This window comes from Gastrolobium bilobum, unplaced genomic scaffold (assembly GCF_033153095.1).
Source record: "Gastrolobium bilobum isolate Gb01-03AN ecotype WA unplaced genomic scaffold, APGP_CSIRO_Gbil_v1 utg5255, whole genome shotgun sequence".
Classification (NCBI taxonomy): domain Eukaryota; kingdom Viridiplantae; phylum Streptophyta; class Magnoliopsida; order Fabales; family Fabaceae; genus Gastrolobium; species Gastrolobium bilobum.
In genome coordinates, this window is record NW_026898528.1 from 514,804 (window position 1) to 532,094 (window position 17,291).

Below are 17,291 nucleotides of genomic sequence, written 5' to 3' on the forward strand. Positions count from 1 at the left end.
CACAAGCAGGTTAAAACTTTTAGGAATTTTCGTAAGAAACCTAATTACAATAAAAAATTTAAAAATGAAAATCCTAAGCCAAATACTGAAACAAATAAATCACAGAATACATCCAAACCAATTAAGCCAACGATTTGCTATAGCTGTGGTAAACCTGGTCATATTAGTAGATATTGTAGGCTTAAGAAGAAACTAAGCAATTTAAACTTAGATCCATCTATTGAAGAACAAATTAATAATCTTCTAATCCAAACCTCAGATGAAGAATCTGAAAAGGAATCTTCTGAAGACTTAAATCTAATCCAAGAAGATGATTTATCTTCTAGTAAGGATTCACAATCCTCGCAGGAAATTAATGTCTTAACTAAAGAACAAGATCTTTTGTTTGAAGTCATAGATTCAATCAGTGATCCTTAGGAAAAGAAAGTTTACTTAGCAAAGTTAAAATCATCTTTAGTAACCAGTTCTTCTAAATCTAAAGAATTGTTGGTTCCTAATAATTTCAATCTTAAAGATACTCTTAAAAAACTAGAAAATAGTATTACTGGCAAACCTATAACTGTCCAAGATCTTCAATATGAGATTAATATTCTCAAAACTGAAGTTAAACAAATCAAAGAACAACAACAAACTCATCAGAACATTCTTCTTCAATTGCAAAATGAAGAATCAACAGGAACGAGTATGGAAAATACTCTGTCTAAACCAGATGAGGATAAAAATCTAAAAGATGAAGAATTTTTAGGATTAATTAGTCAATTAACAATTCAAAAATTCTACATCTCAATCAAACTCAATGTAGGTAACTTTGACCTTGAAATTGAAGCTCTGTTTGACACAGGGGAAGATTCAAACTGCATTCAAGAAGGCCTAATTCCTACTAAATATTTTGAAAAGACTTCTGAATGGCTTAGTACTACTAGTGGTTCAAAACTTCAAGTTAATTACAAACTTCCTAAAGCAATAATAGAAAATGATAATTTAAAGGTTGAAACACCATTTCTCCTTGTTAAAAATCTAAAAAATGGAGTTATTCTTGGAACTCCGTTCATCAAATCTCTCTTTCCTCTAACTATCACAGATGAAGGTATAATTACTTATCATTTGGACAAACCAATTCTTTTCAAATTTCTTAAGAAACCCATCATAAGAGATTTGAATTTTATCCATTACAAACAAAAGGAAATCAATTTCCTTAAAGAAGAAATTTCTTTTAAGAATATTGAAAATCAATTAAAGCAGCCTGAAGTTCAACAAAAAATCAAAGTCTTGCTTGAACAAATCCAGAATACAATCTGTTCTGATCTTCCGAATGCTTTTTGGCAAAGGAAAAAAAATATCGTAGATCTTCCCCATGAAAAGGATTTTAATGAAAGGCAAATCCCAACCAAAGCTCGTCCAATCCAAATGAGTGGTGAACTTCTTGCCTTTTGTCAAAAGGAAATTGTTGATCTCCTTGCTAAGGGTCTCATCAGGAAGAGCAAAAGTCCTTGGTCTTGTTTTCCCTTCTATGTCAACAAGCAATCTGAAATTGAGCGTGGAACTTCACGGTTAGTTACCAATTACAAACCTCTCAATCAAGCACTTCAATGGATTCGATATCCGATTCCAAATAAGAAAGATCTTCTCAATCGTTTGTATTCAGCAAATTTTTTTTCTAAATTTGACATGAAATCTGGGTTTTGGCAAATCCAGCTCAATGACAATGAATGTTACAAGACAGCTTTTACTGTCCCGTTTGGCCAATACGAATGGAAGGTAATGCCTTTTGGACTGAAAAATGCTCCCTTTAAATTTCAGAGAATCATGAATGATATCTTCAATCCATACTCAACTTTCGCCATCGTCTACATTGATGATGTTCTTGTCTTTTCTCAATCTATTGATCAACATTTCAAACATCTTCATATTTTTGTAGATGTAATTAAGAAAAATGGTTTAGCTCTTTCTAAATCAAAAATTAATCTTTTTTAAACAAAAATCAGATTCCTCGGTCATACTATTTATCAAGGGACTATTACTTCAATTTGTAAAGCTATTGAATTTGCTGACAAATTTTCCAATCAAATTATTGATAAAACTCAATTACAAAGATTTCTGGGTTGTTTAAATTTTGTAGCTGACTTCTTTCCTCAGCTTAATAATCTAATTAAACCTCTACATAATCGTCTTATGAAAGACCCTCCTCCCTGGACTGATGTTCATACTGACGTAGTCAAACAGGTCAAAGCTAAAGTAAAGGAACTTCCTTGTCTTTATCTTTCTAATCCTCAAGCTTTCAAAATTGTTGAAACTGATGCCTCAGACATAGGTTATGGTGGCATTCTCAAACAGAAAGTCTCTGACAAAGAGCATATCATTGCATACACTTCAAAACATTGGAATTCAGCACAACAAAAGTATTCCACTGTCAAAAAAGAAGTTTTAGCAATTGTTTTATGCATTTCAAAATTTCAATCTGGTTTATTAAATCAAAAGTTTTTAATCCGTGTTGATTGCAAATCTGCAAAAGACATTTTACAAAAAGATGTAAAGAATTTAGCATCTAAACACATTTTTGCTAGATGGCAAGCAATCTTAAGTGTTTTTTATTTTGAAATTGAATATCTCAAAGGCACCTCAAACTCTCTCCCTGATTATCTCACTCGTGAATTTCTGCAGGGAAGATAAACAGTGTCCTGAAATGCCGAAATCGGTAAAATCAACCTCTTCTAAAGAGAGGAAAGGAAATCTAATCATTGCTGGGTTAGCTAAAAAATCAGAAAAGTCTGGGTCTCCAGCCCAGGAACAATCTGGGTCATCAACCTAACCCCGAATTGGGTCATCCACCCAAAGAGTTGAGGATACTTCTTCTTCTAAACAAACTAAAGCAGATTATGTTATGCCAATCCAAACCCTACAGACCCTCCAAGATATAGGCTTGACACATCTACCCAAAAAATCATGGGCTGAAATAGCCTCAAAAGATGAACAAGAAGAACGTCTTTATGTTTGGATTGATAACTTAAAATTAAACAGATTTCTAACCTTCCAAATAAGGCCCTAGAAATTCAACCCAAACCAGTCTTTACCCAAAAATCAAAAGCCCAAACACCATATATTCCAAAAACCAAGTTTCTAGAAGTTATTCAAATGGAACCAGCCTATTGGGATAATAAGCCAACCAAAGTACTTGCGAAGATTTTTCCTAAAGACTTCAAAGGCAATCAATTCCATTTTAAACCCCTTTCTTCAAATAAATCCCAAAATTTCTATGAGTTTATTCTACTTGATTCAAACTCTATTTCAATCAAACATTACAGAAATCCAAAAGACCCTGAGTTTATAACTCACTCAACCATCCAGATTCTGAAGTAATTACCCCATCAGAATATGGAAACCCAAACAAAATTACCAAATTTTCCCAACCTTATGATCCAGTTGGTTATAACTACTGGGATTATGAAGTAGCCTGGACCAATGTATTCTTTATGCAAAATAAAGAAAATAAACACTCTTGTTTAATTTATTTTAAACAAAACGTGCAATATAAATTTCCTCAATGGTTTATCAAATGGTGGGATTATTTTGGACCAATCCTGGATATCCTTCCACCTATGGTGTTCGAAGGATTAACAATCTTTTCAGAAAAATTTGACAAAATAGCAGATCCGTTTATGTTTTCGGATACCGCTATACAATTACAACCTATCTTTGCTCAATGGATACAAAATACACACACCTTAGCGCCAGGCACAACTGCCCCTGGTGCAACAACAAGCACCAGTTTGACTTGGGGGGGTGGTGATTTAGTGGCAGTAGGCGGCAAAGTTGCTTTGTTACCTATTCCATTAGGAACTGCGGATTTTTTGGTCCATCATATTCATGCATTTACAATTCATGTGACGGTATTGATACTACTAAAGGGTGTTCTATTTGCTCGTAGCTCGCGATTGATACCGGATAAAGCAATCTCTAAATTTTCTCTGGCATGGATATTTTCATGGCAGTATCATTATGGAGATAAATCTGACACCAAACTCTCAATACTTAAACGACAAGCTTTTGTTAAGTGGTGGGCAGAATTTGATGCCTCTAGAGCTTGCCGAGATAATGTCAAGCTTTGGTTCAAACAACATAACATATCAAGCCAGATGATCCAGAAAATTGTACTTTCTTGTACATATCAAGCCAGTCGAAAATGATATATATAAAGCTTGAGATAATTTTATCTCCGGTCACTAAATCATAAAAATTATAATTATGTCCACACACACACACACATGTGTGTGTGTGGGGGTGGTGGTTTAGCAGATGTACAATGACCAGATCTAAGGTTTGATGTGATAAAAAATTATAATTATGTAGTCTAGGTATAGTAGTACATAGTTACAATATTAAAGTTATGTTTTCTTTTTCTTTTTCTTCAGAATTTTAACTATCTACCACGGTATTATATAATTATAATATTAAAGCTATTTTTTCTCTGTCCTTAATAACTTCAAACAGTTGTTAGGTGATGTACGAGAAAGAAAAAAATAAAATCATGTATTACCTGCAATAGATAATTAAATTTCTGAATGAAGAGAAAAAAAAATATAATTTTAATATTATAACTATATACTCCTCATAATATATAATTATAATTTTTTGACCATAAAATTTTTTAGATCCGTAACAAATTATTTTACCAGGTAGATTGCTTATATCATTGACATGTAGGGGTGTTAACGGGCCGAGCCGAGTTTTGGTCTTAAAAAGCCAAGCCTGTGTTTAAATGTGTCAGCCTGACCAAGCCTGTTATTTGTTACAATTATAATTATCGACCTGTGGCCTGGCTTATTTACAAAAAATAAAAGCTTGGTTTAGCGTGTTTAAAAAATATAAAACAACAAAAATTTATCCAAACAGAATATACAATCAACAACACTAATAATTCTATAAATATTCATAAATTCAATGTATACCTAAACAATATAATATAGGAAAAAATCATTCAAAAATTATGTTTAACCAATAAAATGGGGTGAAATGGATTGAGGAAAAAGAGAGGGCTATTACAAGTACTATAAAAAATAAAATAAAAAATTATATACTAGACAAGCCTGAGAGGCTTTAAGGCCAAGTTTTTGAATTGGAGCCCGAGACCTTTTTATTAAACGAGCTTTTATACAAGTTCAAGCCTGATTTCAACAACCAATATTAGGATTGACCCGAGTCAAAGGCTTTCATGAGCCGAGTCAAAGGCCTCTGAAAGGTCCCTGATTTGTTTAGAACCGCTATTGACATGACCAGGGTTGTTAAAAACGCATTTTAAAGCGTAAAAACACCGCTTTTATGTTTTTTGGGGGCAAAGCGTTTTTGTTTTGGGGAAAAAACGTTTTACTGGTGAAATCGTTAAAAACGTCGCGATTAAATGTGAAAACGTAAACACGCGATTTTAATTTCTGAAACCAAAAAGCCCCAAATAAAAAATCCCTAGATTTCTTTTATTCCTTTCTTTCTCTTTTGTCTCTAATCTCCATCCGAACTTTGAAGTCGTGGACAGTGGGCTCGTGCGGCAGACGCAGACCAACTGGGTCTAGTAACTAGCGACTCATTTCTTATTTTGGTGAGTATATGTTATCTTATATTGTTTGATTTGGTTACTATGTGGACTTACCCACCGAATAAAATTTTGTGTAAGAGGTAACCTATTTTTCTTAATTATGTAGACTTAGAAATGTATATATATGGTGGCAGATGACCTATTTTTCTTAATTATATTTATATATATATATATTTATATATAATTTAATTTTATAATATAGATAAAATCTATGTTTTGTATTACGATTTTATGTTTTACAATTTTATATTCGCTTTCCATTTCTAGGTAAAAACTCGTTTTTGACAACCTTGGACATGACATGAATTGGGATTGACGCGGGAAAAAATAAATGAACTTTTTTTAGTAATAAGTTAGAGTTTTTGAGACCCTATTAGAATGCTATTTTTTATCGGAACCCAAACCCAAAACTAGTAATCCAAAATTACGGGCCAGGCTTATTTGCTTGGGCTTGGGTCCTAATGTAATGAAAAGTGTACAGAAAAAAACGACGGTAACGAAAGTTGTCGTATGATGAAAGAGGAGGACACAAAACAACTAAACAAACATATCGTTTTGAGCGTAATCAAACCCCCTCAAACGCCTAAATCCTGCGAATGAAGAAGAAGGGCGGCGTCGGCGGCGGCGATGGCAGTCGCAAGGGAAATGAAGATAAGCGAGGAAGGTTGAGGGGAGCTGAGAGATCAGCGTACTTCGCAAGGAGAGAGGCAGCGAAAGTGTTGAGAGTGGTTCTTGAAGGAGACGCAAAGCGACGTGCCCTTGCCTCTATCAAATCCCTTATCTATCAACCTTCTATTAGAAACAAGAAAGCCACCTTTGCTCTCCTTTGTCAAACCCTCAAACGTAACCTAACAACCACACTTACACTTTCTCCTCTTTCTTAAATATTCATATAACATCAATGTGTTTCGTTCCCAGATCTTCCCATTATCAAGGATGTCTTGGAATCTGCTTCTATTCTCAACACCAAGTGGAAGGTAATGATATATAACATGAAGCGCATTAACTTTGATTTTTTTTTCTCGGTTTACGTATTTTTTAACACAACATCTCAACTACCATTGCTTTTTGCAGAGACAACAAGAGTTGATTTACATCATTGTCTATGATATCCTTTTTGGCCAGGTGAGTGCATTTCTTTTCATAGTGTGTAATAAGGACTTGTACTTCCACAAATTGAATTATGTTACTCAAAGACAATAGTGCACTTGTTCTCTAAATAAACTTTGACAATCAATTGCTTGTCACATGTAGGAAGTTTCACTAGTTGGTGATGCTGAGAAGTACCTCATGCGCCGCAAAGACGCCCTACGTTCAACTCTTAAACAGATTTTGTTACAGAGAAATGTGAAGAACGTTAAACAGTTGATTGCTCTGCATGATGTTCCTGGTCAGTTTTCACATCTCCGTACCCCTTCTCCCACAAAAAAACAAAAACAAAATAACCCTCTTGCTTTTTTGTTATGTTTCTTTATCTATTAATGCCATGTGGAGTTTGCACTCTTTACTTTTGATGCGTTGGAATGTTTTGATTTCATGGCATATAGTTTACCAATAAGTATTTTGAAATTTGATATTTTGGATGCTATTATTCTTTATTCACGAGAGTTGCTGGCTTACTGCTCTACTGTGATTATAACTTTGAAGTTGTTCAAAATTTTCTTATGCAGATGTTTCTGTACCTCGTTATGTTCGTGTGAATACACTTAAACTGGATGTTGATACTGCCTTACTTGAACTTCAGGAAAAATACTCGGTATTTTATTTTATTTTTTATATATTTCTGATCTTCAAGATCCTATGTTGTTCCTTTTTCTTGATGGAAATTATATAATTGAATTCATAAAAAAGTCACAAAGTGTACTTCCTTCCTTGATCTAAGGATTATTTCTTTGGGGTGTGGTATGGTGTGATATAGGTTCAAAAAGATGATTTACTGCCTGACTTGCTGATACTCCCACCAGGCACTGATTTACATGATCATCCTCTTGTCAAGAATGGAAGTATCTTTATGCAAGTAGGAATTACCCATCCTTTCTTTTTCTTTTTTTATTATTTTGAAAAAAGACAAAGAAGTTATATAATACATATCCTTATCTATATATAGGTCTCATGCGATGGGAAAGTGAATTTTTTTTGCTTTTCTAGAAATATATTGACATGGCAATTCTTGTTGCTTGTTATTCATTCTTGGTAATACTTTCTCTAACATTGAGACAAATTATGTAAAGGGCAAGGCGAGTTCCATGGTGGCACCAGCCCTTAGCCCTGAACCAGGATGGGAGGTGAGTTATTACTTCCTTATATTAGATGATGTAAAGAGTTTTCACTTAAGATATAAATTTAATTCAATCACAGGTACTCTCCACTTTATCCTCATTACCCTTGCAGACATCATATTTTATCATCTCGTTTCTGATTTTTTTTCTTTCTGGGAGTTTTACAACGTGGCTTGCTAGTTACCACTCTTTTTTCCTTTCCTCTTAAAAAAAATCTAGAAAGAAAAAAAAAATTGCGCCTTATATATGCTTTTTGCAGTAAATTGTTGATATGTATCATTTTTTCGTGGATTGCTGTCATCTTGTCTTTCAAGATTTTGTATAGCCATTTGATGATCAAATAACAAGTATGGGAAAAAAGTAGAAAGAAAAGTAGGACTTGTATGGTCAGAATACTTGGGAAGCTCTGGTGTATTGGTTTCGTGTGAAACTGTATTCCAAAATATCTCCCGTAATGGGACTTGATAACATTATTTTGAAGCATGAACAAAATACCCTTCTCGGACAGTGAAAAGATGAAAATGTTTTCTTTTTTCACTCTGAAACAGATTCTTCTGTTTATATGGGCCAATTCCTTTTCAGATAACTAATTGAAAATTTAGGATATTATATCAAGTATATTGCTTTTAAGCCATTGTAAGGCGGAGAAATGCTACCAACAGGTTCTTTGACACGCTTATTATTATTATTGGGTGAAGTCCCACAAAATAGCCTGGACCCGCTCTCTATTTAGCAGGACCCACATGAAATTCATCCAATAATAAAGTGTATTGAAAAGTGTTGTGTTAAAGAGGTGTTGCTAGCGTTCGTCTTGTAAGGCATCTAGAAGTTATTATTTTTGGCCTCTATATTTTGATTTATTTCTTAAAAAAAGAATTCTTCTACTGCCAAATATGTTACCTTGAATTTTTTTATTTTTTTTTGCTAATTTTATATATACAATCCCCAGGAATGATTAACTTTGGAAGACTGCAAGGAATTGCTAATTTTTCCATGTGTAAATTAATTACTAGAAGACAAGTGAGCAATTGCTATACTACTATACTAGCATATGCCTGCTGCCTGCTTTATTTTAAATTTCATGTTATTAATGCTCCATTCATAAATTTTGTTATAAAATATCATAATTTGGAAAGAAAAAAAAACTAATGTTGGATCTATGAATTTCGGGGTACTTCTTCCAACCCTTACTCTAATTGTGCACTTTAAATGTATTTCAAGGTTCTTGATGCATGTGCGGCACCAGGAAACAAAACTGTCCACCTTGCTGCCCTTATGAAGAGAAAGGGTAGGATTATTGCATGTGAGCTGCAAAAAGAAAGGATCAAGCGTTTGAAAGACACTATAAAACTATCTGGTGCTTCTAGTATCCATTTTTATGTTTCTAATAAGTAGATGCTTTTCATCGGATTGCTCCTAAAATGTTACACTAATCAGTAATCACATATGCTTATTGCTTAGTGGTTGTTCAGATCACTTTTCTCCATACTGTACCACGATGCCTCCAGGGCTGAGGAGCGCACTATAAAAGTCTTTTGTAGTTAATTTTCAGTTTGTGTTGCTATGCTTCAAACTTAACTCCAAGTTCAGACATACAAGTTCTCAATGAGGATTTCTTAAACATAAGTCCCAAGGATCCCTCATATTCTAAGGTGGATTATATTTTCTGATTTCTAGTTGTATTTTTTTATGTTACATGTGACTTATATACTGGAGTGGTTACTAACAGTGGGACTGATTGCTTTGGCCTGTAGTTATCAGACATTAACATTTAATGCATCCAATCTATTCTTCTACAGTTACTATTCTGATCAGTTATTTTCTTGCGCTGAGCCACTTAATCAATGTATTCTTGCATTTAAAAAAGGACAAGATATTGGGGCTGGTGGGTTCTGGCATTTTTTGTTGGTCGTTTGTATGATGGAGTCTGTAATTTGCTGAATGCTTTTTGGGTGACTTGGTTTCTATAAAAAATTTCGTACACAGACTAAGAAGAGAGAAATATTGTTTTCCATTCACGTTTTCTCTGATTAGAGTTAACCCTTTTACTGAGTGGCTAATCTCCACATAGTAAGAACCCAAGCTGTTTATTTAAACTTCTGTAATAGCATCTTGGTTTTTTCATCAATCTGGAAAGGAACATATGATTTATCTTGCGGTTATTGTGACTTTTTTTTTCAAATTGTGATTACACCTTGTTCATATTTTTGTGTGTGTGTCTTTATTATCAGATTTATCATTACAGGTGAAAGCTATTCTTTTGGATCCTTCCTGCTCTGGTTCTGGTACTGCTGCTTCAAGATTAGACCATCTGCTCCCTTCTACAGCAGCAGGTTATATTTAGTTCTACCTTCTACGATGTAGATTGTATGTACTTAGCTATCAACTTTTGTGCATACGAAATGCCTCTAATTTCTAAATGAGTTGAAATTTACCTAAGTATTGACAAAAACAAATCAGTTTATAATAATATCTTAAATATCAAACATGGTCATTTTATAGTAGTACACAAATCTAATTCATAAAATGTACTATGGTCTATTTTTTGGCATTCGACAATTTTTCTTTTCAGCCTAATGCAAATTAAAGACCTTTTCTTTAATTGTCAACATTTGATTGCATAGGTCAGGATACTGATATGGAAAGGTTGAACAAGCTTGCGGCCTTTCAAAGAAAGGCTCTCCAGCATGCTTTACTTTGTGAGTTAGTTCGTTTCTCCTAATCAATCCTTGTGCGCCTCCCCTCCCTCTTCATTCTTTATTGGGGCAGCTAAGAACTTAAAAAAAAATTCTCTTTCTTTTTTTTTCTTCGTTTTTATACATTAGCAAGACATTATATAGGTCTTAACATCTTCTAATCATAAAAATTAGAAATGTTTCTTAAACCAGGCGTCTAGCTTTGGGGATACAGTACTTAATTTAAGTGTTTTTTCGAATGGCAGTTCCAGCAGTTGAAAGAATTGTATATAGCACGTGTTCAATCAACCAAATTGAGAATGAAGATGTCATCATATCTGTTCTGCCCATAGCCGAATCACATGGATTTCAACTCGCAAAGCCCTTCCCCGAGTGGCAGTGCCGCGGTCTTCCGGTGTTTGAAGGCTGTAAGTACCATTCCTAAGTATATCATCATTTGACTCTCGTGCTGAATTTTAACGTTGCTTGTCTTCTAACCTCACAGCTGAACACCTGGTTCGGACAGATCCTGCCAAGGATGGCGAGGGTTTCTTCATTGCTTTGTTTAACAGGAAAGAAGCTAGCCTTCCGGGCAGGTCAAATAAAAATGAAACTGGAATCCCCCACAGATCTATCAGAACTAGAAACGTGCAAAGAAAGAAACCTATTCTCCCTTTTATTTGCACTAACCCGTTCAGAATGTGGTTACATAATCAACTGAACCGTGGTATAATAGCTAAGTCCCGTGGTGGTCGAAATTGGAGGGATAAAAGAGCTGGCTGAGGCATAAAATTATTTTTGCTTTTTGGATGTCAATGTAACACATTTAGAAAACAGATTAAAGTGGTTTTGTATCCAGCACTTTTTACATTTTTCCCGTGTTTTAAAAATTGAATAGGGAAAATTATTTTCATGATATTCGCTCGCTCAAATTCTTTCGTTCGTTGGATATTAAGAATGATAATGCGTTTCGGATTGTTTGGGCTAAAAATGCGATGATTCATAATTTGTGACTAGCAAAAGAGAGGCACATAGCCAACTATGGACAAAGATTGAAAGAAAGCACTCAATAGACCTCAAAAGTAACTAGAAATGCCTGTCAACAATCTCTGTCGTACATTTTCGCTTTCAACAAAACATCATTCTGCGGAGCTGGGATTAGTAGTAAGAAAAGGAAATAATTTTTTTTTTAAAATATTCTAGATATTGAAAAAATTCCCTGCTTAGGTTCCATAGGTCAAATAAGCTATCACCGTTTGGTAGGAAATAAAATTTTAAAAGCACATAAAAGGAAATTATAATTATTATTAAAGGCATGCATCATATATTATCATAAGATCTTATCTCAAGTTACAACCAAAGGCTAATACGGGGAGCAATACAAAACTAGCATCACACAAAACACAACAGAAATAGCTGCTATGCAAAGGTTGGTTTGATTCTAAGTAAAACAAACTCAAGCAACCTTAACCTCGATAGTCTAGTCTTGGGCTTCTTAGGCTCAGGAGGAGGAAACTTCTGGACAGTGACAGTGAGCACCCCATCTTGGCAGAGGGCAGAAATGGCGTCTGTGTTAGCATTCTCAGGGAGCACAAACTTGCGCATGAACTTGCCAACCCTTCTCTCCATCCTCAAATACTTGGCCCCTTCTTTTTCTTCTTCCCTCTTCCTCTCACCGCTTATGAGAAGCACATTGTCATCTTCCACCTGAACCTTGATGTCCCCTGACTTCAACCCAGGCATGTCGATCACGAACGCGTAAGAGCTGGGATACTCCTTCACGTCTGCAGGAGTGGCAGCCATTGCCTTTGCATCACGCACGTATATTCGAGTTGGAGCATTGATGTTCTTCTCGGCAGAATCGTCTGTGAGGTCCATCATTTGTTGCAGAGTGTTCAACAACGGAGAGTCTGGTATCAACCTTAAATCCATTGCTTTTCTCTCTTCTCTTCAGCTGTTTTGTTTTTTATGGATCGGATGCAGAACCAGTGACAGTATTTATAAGAGTGACACTGAAAGAGGAAAAATAATGGGAGCTTCGAGAGATACAAAGAGTGTGCGTAGGAAGTTCCAGGAGGTTCGCTTCCAAGTGCGAACGCTTCTAGTAGGGTCCAGAAGAGAAGAATGTCTCTGACGTGGAATTTTGTTTCTTATGTCAAAAATTTAAAAAACAAAATAAAATAAAAATCTTATCTTATTGTCTTCTTGTTCGGCCTCTTATTTAAGGCTGAGTCGGATCTACCTAGCTTCGTAACAAATAGAGGCTGGATCAGAAAACACAGGCCCATGTAAATAAAGGCTTATTTGGCATTCCCGTTAAATCCAAGTCCATCCACAGCCACGAGTCTATGGCCATCGAATATAATCATTATTAAACTATGAAGGGGTTAAAATTAAACCATACAGGTGATATGATATTTTATTTCTGTAAAATATAGAAGCGGGCTGGAGAAGCATTTACTTAATAGTAACATAACACACATCAGACATGCATGTACGGTGACATGTCATACCACACACTCAAACAAGAAAACGAAATTAAACACATAAAACATAACTACATATATTCAGATGGCATATAGGATAGGATAATTAATACATATTATAAGGAGAAACGACAGTCACATCTTCAGGCCTGGGTGTCATGGCCATCTTGGTTCTCAGGTTGGGGTTGGTTTTGGGGACGTTCAGGGGAGCTAACTTGGACCTGAATGGTCTTGGGCTTCTTGGGCACAGGGGGTGGATTCTTGTGGACAGTGACAGTGAGAACCCCATCTTGATAACATGCACAGATTTGATCACAGTTGGCATTGTCAGGGAGCTGAAACTTCTTGAGGAACTTGCCATGCCTCCTCTCCATACGAAGGTACTTGACGCCTTCTTTGTGGTCCTTGTCCTTGTCCCTCTTCCTCTCACCACACACAACAAGAGTGTCATCCTCCATGTTCACCTTTATCTGCTCCGATTTCAGGCCAGGCATGTCCACCACGAACTTGTACGAGTCCGGGTAATCAAGGATGTCAGCGTGAGTGCTAGCCATCGCCTTCGAGTCTCGAACGTAGGCTCGGGATGGCGCGTGGTGTGACTTCGTGTCCGTTTCGTCGGAGAAGTCTATGTGGTCAAGCAGGAAATCAACAAGACGAGGATCAAACCCAAAACTCCTCAAATCCTCCATTGTTTCTCTAATTAAGCTGACTGTATTTGATTGAATTGAGAAAAAAACAATGCACCTTCTCGAGTTATATATTATTGTAGGGGTGAAGGAGGAGGTGCATGTGTGTCATGTGTCATGTGACGTGGCATTGTTTTGATTGCAAACGTGGCTTTCGATGTGTCCCGCTCTCGCTCAACATCAATAACATGATTCAGATAACATCCTAGTATCTCGGTGACTTTTTGTCCCAATCTCTGATACACGTAACACGTGGTTGTTCGCATGGAATGCTCATTTCCACGTGGCTCCACGTTACGATAACTGAGCTTTGCAACAACATTGTATTCGGCAAATAATGCATACGTAGTTATGTATTTATTTTTATCAACTTAAATCAGATTAAATATTATACTCAGTATTTGGTTCGTGAATAGCTAGAGATACACGTCACCGAGAGTAGGTTAACGATGAATGACTTGATCTTATAAGTCATTTGTAGCGGGAGAAATTTTTCTTATAGCAGAATAATACTAAGGGATTGTTACTTTCACAGATATTAATTTTTTTTCTTAAATAATATCAAAGCCATTTTATTTTAGGGAGTGAAAAACTAAATATCGTTGTCACTTTATTTTAGGGAGTGAAAACTTCGTCATAAACTTCCCAACCCTTCTCTCCATAGTCCATACTCAAGTACTTCACCCCAACATCCTTCTTGTCTTTGTCCCGTTTCCTCTCCCCACTCACCACCAAAACGTTGTCGTTCTCCACCTGCACCTTGATGTCCCCGGCATGTCCACCACGAACACATAGCGCTTTGAATACTCCACCACGTCAACTGGTGTAGCCGCCATGGCCTTGGCGTCTCGGACATAAGCTCTGCAAGGGTTGTTCTTGCCTTTCTCTTTCTCCGGTTACTCTGTGAACTCAAGCATGTCTTCTAGGATTGACAACAATCGGGGAACCCAAACCCACTTTCCTCGAGTCCATTCTTAGTTTCCTCAGATTCAGATTGGATCAATCAATCGATGAAGAATAGTGATCGTCGTGGTGACTATTTATAGAGCTTTAAAGAAAAAATAACCTGAGCTTTCTCCAGTGAATGAGCTTGTTAGTGAGAAATTGAGTGGTCTCTAGAATGATCTAGTGAAGAAGATAGTTGAAGGTTCTGGGGTACCTGATTTCTTTTTCCAAATAATGAGTCGCTTGTATAAAATGTAAATACTATACTTCAACTAACACCACATAATTACGAGTTTGTCTTTTTTTTTTTTTTTAAATATTATATGTTTTAAAATATTTATTGGCAAAATAATATTGCTGATATAGCATGTCTAATTAACAAATCTTTATAAATATTAAAGAGTAATACCACTTGTAGCATTATTGATAGTGAAAGGAAGGAAATGATTGAACATATGCTTCTATCTTAAGTTTTTCGGTGTATTCTAGGCAGTTAATGTAGCTAGTAAGTATTTTGAAAAGTTCGTATGATTATTATGTAAGGAAAAAAAGAAAAAGGAAAGATCATATGATTTACTCAGTTTCAGATAATTACGCCAAAAATGATTTATTTGAAATTTTATTGTGACGACAATTATTTAAGGAGTCTAAATTCCTTATAGCCATAGGTCAATCAATAAAAAATCTTTCTTACAGGCCTGTGTATTAACAGCAAGATCATATATAATTGAGAAATAAATATAGATCATCTTGACCATTAAAAGGATTTGTTAAAAAAAAATTATAAACATAATTTAGAAATCAGAACCACGTAATTAAAACTCAGAGTGATTGAATTGTCAAGAATTATAAACATAATAAAAATTTACAAGTTCATGCAGTTATTTTTCTAAGCGTCTGCCGATAATTTACACAAGCGATTCCAAGAAATATGTTATTAGTGTTATTTAATTAAGTACATTCCTTTTATTTTTTCAAAATAATGCTGTTCCTTTTTTTTTTTTTCTCTCAAACCTCTGTTGTTTATAAAACAGCCTCTCATTTGCATGCTATATTCTGCTATTACATGTCACCTGTAATTATTTATAGAGAAATAATTATCTCATTTAACAGAAACAAAATAGTGGAGTTCATATTATTATTATTTTTTTGTTTTTTTTTTACAAATGGTGGACTCCACTATCTTGTCTCAGTTGCATGACATAATTATCTCATGTAACATGAGATTAATAGATTCCCTTATTTATATACTACATTTAACACGATGAATCTTAAAGAAAAAAAAAAGCATTAGAGAAGTGTAGGAAGTTGCAGTATTGCATGAGTCTGCGAATGCATTTATTCATAATTTTTTGTTTAAGCATATATGTCTGTGCAGAAGAATGGCGTGAGTTCCTAGTGTTTATAACGTGACCGCCAGCTACCATGAAAATGATGTTCAGTATTGACTGTTTTTGTTTTTATGCACAAATTATTATTATTTTTATTTATTTATTAACAAATTTATTCTAACCGTTATTTAAAAAACTTTTGTTACTAATATAATCATGTATAATTAATAATGACTAGTATACCGTCTATTAAATCCTAATTTCAAGTTAAATTTTATAAGAAACAATTGAAAGAATATTTAAAATTATTTAAAAAACGCATAAATAATTCATGTGACATCTTAAAATATATAGTAGACGAAAAATATTTCCCATTATAAAAATTTTAAATTAATTTTTAAACATTTTAATTTAAAATTCTAAAAATAAATTAAGGATGATGTCAAGTCAAAATTCTTTAGTACATTATAATTTTAAGCCACTTTCAAATGAATATAATCTAATTTAATATGTAGCTGAGAAATTGATAGTAATTGATTTGAGAGAGTAAAGAGTTTATCCTGGAGAAAATGAAAATTTAAGCAACAATTAAATTTAAAATAATTATTTTGAATATAAACCGTTAAATTTTTTTTAAAAAATTCATATGAATAAAAAAGTGTAAGTAATTAATATTACAAATTTTAAAAAGCAAATCAAATATTCTACAATAAAGTTATGTGCCTTGAATAAATAAGGCCACGAGTAATACACAATAATTGGTCTTTACCAAGTAACTCGCAATCACGAAAAGAATTGCAATAGTCATCAATGGTTTGCAATAATCATTCACGAAAATTGAAAAGTAAGAAATTCCATTTATTTTGACCTGGAAATAGATCTTTCATTGGATCTAATTCTTCATGAAAAGAAAGAAATTTCCTGTATTTTGATCATATGATAGATCCTTTAAGTTTTTTCTTTTAATAAGTTAATTCATTTGATATAACCTTCACCAAAAAAAAAAAAAAAAAAATCTTCGTATTTTGACCGCAAGATAGATCCTTCTTAATTTTTTTCCGAATAAATCAATTCATTCAGGATGCTGCTATCCAAAAAGATCAGTCTCTGTGTTTGTGTTTTCACATGAAGAATTCATTGAACACGAAGAGATGTCCGCGAGGCTTTTTTTACTTTTGTTTTGGATGAGTGCATTCGGTCCATCTTGAGGCCTAATTTTCTATCCAATTACGGGACAAAATTGTCCCTTTGGACATCAGATATATTCCCAGGTGGCATATCCTCGACACGAGGATTATGATG

At 34.4% G+C, this 17,291-nt stretch overlaps 2 protein-coding genes and 2 pseudogenes across 2 annotated transcripts; 1 reads left to right on the top strand and 3 right to left on the bottom strand.

The window, feature by feature from the left end:
- Window positions 1-6,169: 6,169 nt before the first annotated feature.
- LOC133317063 (25S rRNA (cytosine-C(5))-methyltransferase NSUN5) lies at window positions 6,170-11,699 on the top strand. Its single transcript, XM_061518861.1, has 13 exons — window positions 6,170-6,430; window positions 6,506-6,564; window positions 6,662-6,712; window positions 6,842-6,977; window positions 7,258-7,343; window positions 7,506-7,604; window positions 7,819-7,872; window positions 9,088-9,232; window positions 9,457-9,518; window positions 10,112-10,199; window positions 10,491-10,565; window positions 10,808-10,969; window positions 11,047-11,699. The coding sequence occupies exons 1-13, from the start codon at window positions 6,184-6,186 to the stop codon at window positions 11,322-11,324; spliced, it is 1,542 nt and encodes a 513-aa protein (XP_061374845.1). The 5' UTR covers window positions 6,170-6,183; the 3' UTR covers window positions 11,325-11,699.
- A 127-nt stretch (window positions 11,700-11,826) lies between these two features.
- Window positions 11,827-12,524, bottom strand: LOC133317064 (17.1 kDa class II heat shock protein-like; annotated as a pseudogene).
- A 465-nt stretch (window positions 12,525-12,989) lies between these two features.
- LOC133317135 (17.1 kDa class II heat shock protein-like) lies at window positions 12,990-13,729 on the bottom strand. Its single transcript, XM_061518962.1, has one exon. The coding sequence runs from the start codon at window positions 13,714-13,716 to the stop codon at window positions 13,171-13,173; it is 546 nt and encodes a 181-aa protein (XP_061374946.1). The 5' UTR covers window positions 13,717-13,729; the 3' UTR covers window positions 12,990-13,170.
- Window positions 13,730-14,318: 589 nt separating this feature from the next.
- On the bottom strand, window positions 14,319-14,685 carry LOC133317117 (17.6 kDa class II heat shock protein-like; annotated as a pseudogene).
- Between the last annotated feature and the right edge of the window lie 2,606 nt (window positions 14,686-17,291).